This window comes from Chrysochloris asiatica, unplaced genomic scaffold, assembly GCF_000296735.1.
Source record: "Chrysochloris asiatica unplaced genomic scaffold, ChrAsi1.0 scaffold00041, whole genome shotgun sequence".
Lineage (NCBI taxonomy): Eukaryota > Metazoa > Chordata > Mammalia > Afrosoricida > Chrysochloridae > Chrysochloris > Chrysochloris asiatica.
Window position 1 is genome coordinate 3124733 of NW_006408559.1, and position 9078 is coordinate 3133810.

Consider the following 9078-nt stretch of genomic DNA (forward strand, 5'->3'; position numbering starts at 1 on the left):
CCAGACTCAGCCCAGACACAGCCCAGACACAGCCTCACAAATGTTTCCAACCCAGCACTCATCCACCTAGAAATGAAACATTTCCCAAGCACTGTTCAGTACAAAGGCCAAGAACTTTAGCAAGACACAGAGGCCCTTCGAGACTTTGCTAATGCTTTTCCAGCCTCCTACAGGGGTGCGGAAGGAGCTCTGGTAGTGTAGTGGTTACGAATTGGGCTGCTAACCTCAAGCTCCGCAGTTCGAAACTACCAGCTGTTCCACGGGAGAAAGATGAGGTTTTCTGCTCCCATAAAGATTTGCAGCCCTGCAAACCCTGTGCAGGGTTACTATGAGTCAGAACCGACTCCACGGTACTTAACAACAACAACAGGGGTGTGGTGGGATAATGCACTGGACCACAAGGGAACTGAAGGAGCCATGGTGGTACAATGGTTAAGCGTTCAGCTGTTAATCAAAAGGGCAGCAGTTCAAACCCACCAGCTGCTCCTGTGGAGAAAGACCTGGTGATCTGTTCTGTGTAGATTGTTACGTTTCATAAAGTCAATTCCGTCTCAACAGCCATTATAGGGCAGAGTAGAGCTATGCTGTAATCTTTATGGAAGGAGCCCTGGTCATACAGTGGTTAAGCACTTAAATCAGTGGTTTAAATCCACCGAACAGCTCCTGGCGAGAAAGACCTAAGGAGAAATTTTTAGGAGATCTGCTCTCCTAAAAATTGTTACTTGCTGTCAAGTCGGTTTGACTCATAGTGACTTGATGCAGTTTCCAAGGAGCAGCTAGTGTGTTTAAACTGCGACCTTGTGGTTCTAAATCCAGTGCTAATCCTAGTATCACACCAGGAATCCCTCCTAAAGGTTAGAGCCTAGGAAACCCTGTGGAGCAGTTCTACTCTGTCCTACAGGGTAACCATGAGGCACAATCAAGTCAATAGCACACTACATAGAGAACTGTTGGTTTTTCACTAGTCCCTCAACGCTCTAGACTGTTCTAACAGCTCTTGGCCTAGTCAGTTCAGGCATCTCAGAGCCTTCCATCATTCCTCTCTTCAGCCTATCTGTCCTCTGTGCTGTGATGTGTATTGTTCCCAGCCACATGGTCCTCAAATTCTGTTCACAAGTCTCTCTCATTGGATTAAACATATTAAAGGGCAGAGACCTTGTCTTACTATTTCCAGCACCTCCTGCATAGTGGTTGGTGGTGTTAAGTGCCTTTGAGTCGTTTCGGATGCATAGTAACCATGTAAAGGGTTTCCGGGAGTCGCTGGTGTGTGTGAACGGCAGACCTTGTGGTTAGCAGTCAAGAGCTTATCCTGCAATGCCACACCAGGACTCCTTACGCTGGTGGATCAGAACCACCGATGCTGCAGTTCAAACCCACTTTTCGGTCCAGCGGTAGACGGCCCATACTTATTTGCTGACACTAACTGTCCACCAATGCAGCAGGGCACTGGAGATGAAACAGAAGCGTGCAAAGGCTGGTAGGTTTGAGGACATAAACTAATTAGCGTACTGATCAATAAAACGCATTCCCCTCTTGTCCCACTGTCCACTGTCTGGGTCGGCTTTTCCTTGCGCTTCTTCCGCGCCCACGATCAGAGAGCCTGGCCGCCCTGCCTTTGGCTCCATCCCTGCTCTGCGCTTCGTCTGTACTTCACTTTGGGGTCTGCCACTCCTACACTGGAAGCTCCCTGCGGGGAGGCCGCAGCGGTTGCCAGGGCAGGTGGTCGCCTCTCCCGAGCCCAGGCCCGGCCTGTCAGGCCGCCCCGCCTCCGCCCGCCCTTCCCATCCCGGAAGTCGCCGGCGGCTCTGCCCTCCCACGTGGGGCCTTTTCCGGTCCGCCCGCACCCGCCGGCTCTCCTTTCCGGAGTTGACCCTCACCTCAGGATCCCCAATGTGCCTCCGGACAGACATATTTTCTCCAACCGACCACGCTCGGGGTTCTAGCCTCACCGGCTGCCTCTAACCCTAGCTTCCTACCCCCACCACCTCTCTCAGCCGCCTCCCTAGAACCTCGCCTCCGATTGGCCTGACCTTGATGGCAGGCCAATGGCGGCCCCGTTTACTATCCGATTGCAGGGTCGAGCGAGCGAGCTTCGGCTCAATGGTTGCCCAGGGCAACGCGGGACGCCAGTGGCCCCGGGTCTTTTGTGCTCCGGGCTCGGCCCGCGGGCGCTGCAGCCCGGGCGCGGGAAGAGGGGCTCAGGGAGGGGGAAGGGCTCGAGAGCGGAAAACCAAACGCTGCCAGCTACTGGGCAGCGTGGATACAGCACAATACCCTTTCTTCACGTGTAAGGCCATTTTCGCCAAACATCTGGGCTACTTCTTCTACAATAGGGACTACAATACGGGGCAGAACTATTCAGCAGGAATGGAAACGTGTAGCTTATTATGTTCAGGTTAAGTTAATATGCAAATTATGCAAAACATCATGTGTAAATACAATAATTATTGTTGCTTTAAAAGCTTTTAGGCAGGCTAAAGAATGGCAGCTTTAATTGCAAAGCACACACACCATTCTGTGATTCATCATTCATTTAACAAATATTTAATAAGCACCTTATGGGGAAAGCTGCAGTAGGTTTTGTGGAGGATGGGAAGATGACTAAGACTCAATCCCGTCGTCATGGAAACCATTGTGACTCCTGCCACCAGCCACCACCTGTTCTTATTCCAGATCTGAAAATTAACTCCTAGCACCTTTACAAAACAATTACACACACAGTTTGACTTGGCTCCTTAATGTCCCATCAAATCCATCAAATTTATTATTTCTTTTTCTATGGGGGGGTGGGGGGTGGGACAACACATATGGGGGAAGACACAACACAGTAACCCTTTGTCCTTTGCTCTTAGTTGTTTTTCAGGAGTGGATGAAGATTGCCCTGAGCTGTTCGTATTCTCTGGCCCTCTACTTGGCCATATGAGCTACTTCAGGGTGCAAATGTCCCATTCAACATTCTGGCCACACAGGTCTTTGGCCTCTCAGGCACCTGAGCAACCTGCCCTAAGGGCCACATTTGGAATCACATTATCACTCAGCAGTTGCATGACCTCCAGGATCTGGAATTCTGGCCATCACTGTCTCTTGCACTGTTTCACTGTCTCCTACCTGCAGATTCTTCTCCTAACTTCCCTAAGGATCTCCAGTCTTTGTTGTTGTTGTTGTTGTTGAGTGCCAACCCATAGCAACCCTGTGTAGGGTTTTCAAGGAGCAACTGGTGGGTCTGAACTGCTGATTTTGTGGTTCAAACTGATCTTGGAGTCCTGCGCATTATTCCAGACCTTAGCTGTTATTGTTAAGTGCCATCGAGTTGGTTCCGATGTGAGTCTGTATAGGGTTTTCAAGGAAGATCTGGAACATTTGAGCCGCTGACCTTGTGATTCAACTCGAACTTGTGGTCCAGTACTTATCCTACAGTGCCACACCCAGGCTCCATTCCAATCCTTTGTTGTTGTTAAGTGCTGTCGACTTGGTTCTGACCCATGTTGTTGTTGTTAAGTGCCATAGAATCCGTTCCGCCCCATAACGACCCTATATAGGGTTTCCAAGGAGCAGCTGGTGAGCTTGGACCACCGACCTTGTGGTTCAAATGGACTTTGTGCATTAACCCACAGCACCACACTAGGATTCCTCCAGACCTTTAACCCCTAGCAATATCCCAGTCTCTCATCCCTCCACCTTAATTTCAAAAAGAAAAGGTTAACAACAAAACAACAACAAATGAAACTCATTGTCATTCGGTCAATTCCAGCTCATAGCTACCCTATAAGACAAAGTAGAACTGCCACGTAGGGTTTGCAAAACTTTAATCTTTATGGTATTAACTGGTCTTCCTTATTGTTGTTGTTGTTGTTGTCAGGTGCCATCCAGTCTGTACTGACTCAAAGCAACCCTATGTACAACAGAACGAAACACTGCCTGGTCCTGTGCTAACCTCACCATCGTTGCTACACTTGAACCCATTGCTGCTGCTATTGTGCCAATGATATCATTCTCCAGGGACTGGTCCTTCCTAATAATATGTCCAAGGTATGAAAGACGAAGTCTGGTCATCCTGGCTGCCAAGGAGCACTCTGGCTGTACTTCTTCCAACACAGATTGTGTATTGTTTTTGCTTCTGGCAGTACATGGTACTTTTAATATTCTCCTCCAATACTATATCTCAAGTGCATCAATGCTTCTACTGTCTTCTTTATTCACTGTCCAACTTTTGCATTCATATGAAGTTATTAAAAATACTATGGCTTGGGTCAGACACACCTTACTCCTAAAACTGACATCTTTGCTCCTCAACACTTTAAGAGGTCTTATGCAGCAGATTTACCTAATGCAATATGTCGTTTGACTTCTTGACTGCTGCTTCCATGAGTGTTGATGGTTGAGCTGAACAAAATGAAATCTTTGACAACTTCGATCTTTTCTCCATTTATATGTTATTTATTGGTCCAGTAGTGAGAATTTTTGTTTTCTTTATTGTGAGATGGAATGAGCCGGAACACAAACACCCACGTGTAAGGCTTTATTGAAGGTCGGGAGGAAAGAGAGCAAGAGAGAGAGTATTGCCGGGGTATGGACTTTTATACTGGTTAAAGAGGAGGGCCGGGTTGAGATTAGTGGAGGTAGGTGATAGGTTGACTAGGGATGACATGCAGGTAGGGAGAGAGGAATTTCTGGTATGTTGGAAGAGAGTTTCCGGGAGGGAGAGCTAAAGCTCAGCAAGCAGCCATTTTATTATGCACGTGGATGAGAGATTCTATCATTTATATTGAGGTGCAATTCATACTGAAGGCTATGGTCTTTGATTTTCATCAGTAAGTATTTTAAGTCCTCTTTACTATCAGCAAGCAAGGTTGTATTATCTGTATATTGCAAGTTGTTAATTAATCTTACACTAATCCTGATGCCATGTTCTTCTTCATATAATCCAGTTACTCGGATTACTTGCGCAGCATACAGACTGAGTAAGTATGGTGAAAGAATATAGTTCTGGTGCACACCTTTCCTAATTTTAAACCATTCAGTGTTCCCTTGTTCTCTTTGTCTATGCACATTTCCTCGTGTGTTTCGGGAGTACTCATTCTCTGCAATGTTGTCTATAGCCTGTCATGATACACACAATCAAAAACCTTTGCATAGGCACAAAGTGACTGGCTTACAAGTTTTCAAGAGTGAGACTAGTTTCAGAGGGTGCGGGGGAGGGTAGAATCTCCACTGAGTAGTTTCCAACCTGGCTGGACTGGGCTGGTGAAAGGAGATGGGGATAAGACTCTTATGGTTCAATAGTGAATAGTTGTTATCAGGACTGACTGTGAGTGTTGCAAATGTAAAGGAGGGGAGTGGTTGATCTGGCATTCCAGGAGCAGAGGACCCTAGGACCATCAAGGGAGAAGAGCGGAGTGCGGAACCCTATCCAGAGAAGCAGAGATGGAGGCAGAGTTGGTGACATGGAGAGAGGGAGTGGCTGGGGACTCTGGACTCAGGAAGGGAGAGGGACTGTGTGCCGATGGCCAGGGGCAAGCTTGTGGGGTATACTCTTTGGTTGTTGAATGGTTATATACTCCTGAGTGTTTTAATGTACATCCAAAAACAAAAACAAAACCAACAACAGAGGGAATGGAAGCAAATGCTGTTGAATGATGATGCATGGAGGGGATTGTAATCATTGCAATGAAATGAAATACAATAGGATGACTGTAAAGCTGATGTTCTCCCATGTAAACTCTCACTCAATTCACGATAAAAACTTAATTGAAAAAACAAAAACAAAAAACCTTTGCATGGTCAATAAAGTACAGGTAAACATCTTTCTGGTATTTTCTGCTTTCCACCAAGAGCCATCAGACTTCAGCAATGATATCTCTCATTCCACATCCTCTTATGAATCTGGCTTGAAGCTCTGGAAGTTCTCTGTCAATGTATGGGTACAGCCATTTTTAAATTATCTTTAGCAAAATTTTGTTTGCCTGGGATATTAACGATATTGTTCGAAGATATCTGCATTCCTTTGGGTCACTTCTCTTTGGAATGAGCACAGATAAAGATGTCTTCCAGTCAGTTGGCCAGGTAGCTGTCATCCAATTTTCTTGGCATAGATGAATAAATGCCTCCAGTGCTTTAGCAGTTTGTTGAAAGATTTCAATTTGTATTCCATCAATTTCTGGAGCCTTGGTTTTCACTGAGCTTCCACTTCACCAAATACCATGGCCTCTCCAGGGAGGTTCCTGGAGTTAACATGTCCGAAGTATGAGCGATTAAGTCTTACCATCCTGGCTTCTAAGGAGCATTCTAGCTGTATGTCTACAGATTTATTTGTTCTTCTAGTAGTTTATGGTACTTTTAGAGTCCTGGTATGGCCCTGTGAGTTAATGCACTAGACTTCAAAGTCAGTTTGAATTACAAGGTTGGTGGTTCAAGCTCACCATTTGCTCCTTGGAAACCCTCTACAGGGTTGCTATGGGTTGGAACCAACTCAATGGCACTTAACAACAATATTCTTCTCCAACACCATAAAAGTTTGTAGATATTATTACTTCAAATGTGTGTTAACTGAGGAGATACTTATAGGAAGAATCGCAGGAAAAAGAGAAGAGAGAGAGAGATGAGACTAAGTTAAGAGAGAAAGAATAGAGGAAAAGAGATTTCAAACATTTTGTAGATGGAATTAACAGTGAAATGCATGAGAAGAGGTTAAGGGATAAGAAGTAGAAAGGCATCAAGGATAACTATAGTTTGTCTTACCTGGGGCTCTGACTAGATGGGCAATGCTGTGTTAGTTTAGTTAAAGCTCAATGGAGGTCAAAAGTCAAAAGAACAGTAAGTACAAGACTCAAGGGTCCACTCCAACTTCCATTTTTCAATGTTCTGATTCACTCCTTTGCATAGTTGTCTTCTTTTCATTCCAAGGGACTGTCAGGTTAATTTGCCTAGATAGTTACTGTGTGGTATGGATTAAATTGTACCCCCTCAAAATAGGTGTTGTAAATCCTAACCCCATACCTGTGGCTGCTTAGAAAGCCAAGATGGCCAGACTTTATCTCTCATACTTCAGCCATATTATCAGGAGGGACCAGTCTTGAGAGAAGATAGCATTCTGGATAAAGTGGAGGGTCACTGAAAAAGAGGAAGACCCTCAACAAGATAGATTAGCACAGTGGCAGCAGCAATGTACTCAAGTGTAGCAATGATTGTGAGGTTGAGGCAGGACCGGGGTGTTGTTTTCTTCTGTTGTGCATAAAGTCACTTTGAGTCAGTATTGACTCCAAGGCACCTAACAGTAACAACAACAGCAATACCTGTGGAGCCTTGCTTTGGCGCTCGCAGTAGGATAAGCACTAAACCGCAAGGTCAGTGGTTCAAACTCACCAGCCACTTCTCGGAAACCCTATACAGGGTCACTATGGGTCAGAACTGACTCAATGGCAGCACTTAACCACAATAATCCCATTTGGGAATGGGTTTTTTTGTAATGTTGATGAGGCAGTATTAGTGTGTTGTTTTAAGTACCATTGAGTTGGTTCCGACTCATAGGGAACCTGTATAGATAGGGTTTCCCAGGAGCAGCTAGTGGGTTTGAACTTCTGATCATGTGGGTCACAGTTCAGTGCTGATCCTACAGTAAGTACCACACCAGGAATCCCTGTATTATTGTAGGATGTATTTTTTATCAATCTCTTTTGAAATATAGGTATAAAAGAGCAGATTAAGCAAGTGGAGATAAGGCACTATAGATGTTAGGGTGTATAAACATCACCAAGGGACCCATATGGGTTAAGAGACCATTAATCCACATTGTTGTTATTAAGTGCCGTCAAGTCGGTTCTGACGTAGAGTTTCTGAGGAGGAGCTGGTGAGCTTGAACCATCGATCTTATGGTTCAAACCCATAGGAATGTATAATTTAAATACATACCCTTCTTCTTGATTCTAACTAATGTAGGTCTCCAAGGGTGACACTCTGAGAGACTACTCTAGGAAGGGAGTCCTAGTGTGGCGCTGTGGGTTAATGCGCCAGACTGCAAAGCCATTTGAACTGCAAGGTTGGTGGTTCAAGCTCACCAGCTGCTCCTTGGAAACCCTATACAGGGTCATTATGGGTTGGAACCAACTCTACGGCACTTAACAACAACAACAACAACAACTCTAGAAAGACCACCTTTCCTTCACATTGGGCCTCAAATGAATCCTTTTAGCATCTTTAAGATTCCTTTTGGGGTTTGCTGTCCCCAAACTGAATCAAAGTTAAAGCATGATGTTCTCCCTCCTCCCCAGTATGAAAATAGGTATATGGCACAAAAATGATGCTTCATAAAAGAAGAATATTTTATAAGCATATGAAGAAATGTCTAGCTGATAATCAGAGAAATATAAAACAGCTGGATTTCATTTTTCATTTACCAAATGGGCAAAAAAAAATTTTTTTGTTTTGCTTTTTATTCATAATGATATTACTCAGTGATGGCTAATTACTCGTAAAACAAGCATGTTCATTCTTTGTTGGTGTGAATTATTGGTGGTTGTTTATACAAATACGGCCACTGATGAGTGTAACAAAACTTACAGCCACTGATGAGTGTAACAAACCTTACAGCCACTGATGAGTGTAACAAACCTTACAGCCACTGATGAGTGTAACAAACCAAAATTCATTGCCACTGAGTTGATGCCAACTCATAGCGATCCCTTGAGGACAGAAAACTGCTCCCTTGGCTTACCAACACCATGCATCTTTACAGTGCAGAGACTCTCATCTTTCTCCCATGGAACAACTAGTGGGTTTGAACTGCCAACCTTGTAGTTAGTAGCCCAATGTTGAACTGAGAAGTCCTCAGATCTTAACTTTTGAAAAATTCTTCCTAAGGAAATAACCAGGGAGACGTACAAAAATTATGTCCATAGGTGTTCCTGGAATCCTATTTTGTAATAATAAAATATTGAAACATCCTACGTGGTGACAGATAAACAAATGTTTAAGATACATTATGTCACTCTTATCAAAAGGGTATTATTGAATTATTTAAAAGTATCTTTTAAGGAAAAATATTTAAAATTTAAACCATCTCTGAACGATGGGATATAGGTA

General features: G+C 44.4%; 1 protein-coding gene across 1 annotated transcript in view; it reads right to left on the bottom strand.

Annotated features, from left to right (window-relative positions):
- The window catches only part of CEP41 (centrosomal protein 41kDa), a 69965-nt gene extending 67995 nt beyond the window's left edge, over positions 1–1970 (bottom strand). Inside the window, exon 1 of the mRNA XM_006861221.1 lies at positions 1878–1970. Within this exon, the coding sequence (XP_006861283.1) occupies positions 1878–1910 (33 nt within the window). The 5' untranslated portion in view covers positions 1911–1970. The remainder of the gene's footprint in view (positions 1–1877) is intronic.
- Between the last annotated feature and the right edge of the window lie 7108 nt (positions 1971–9078).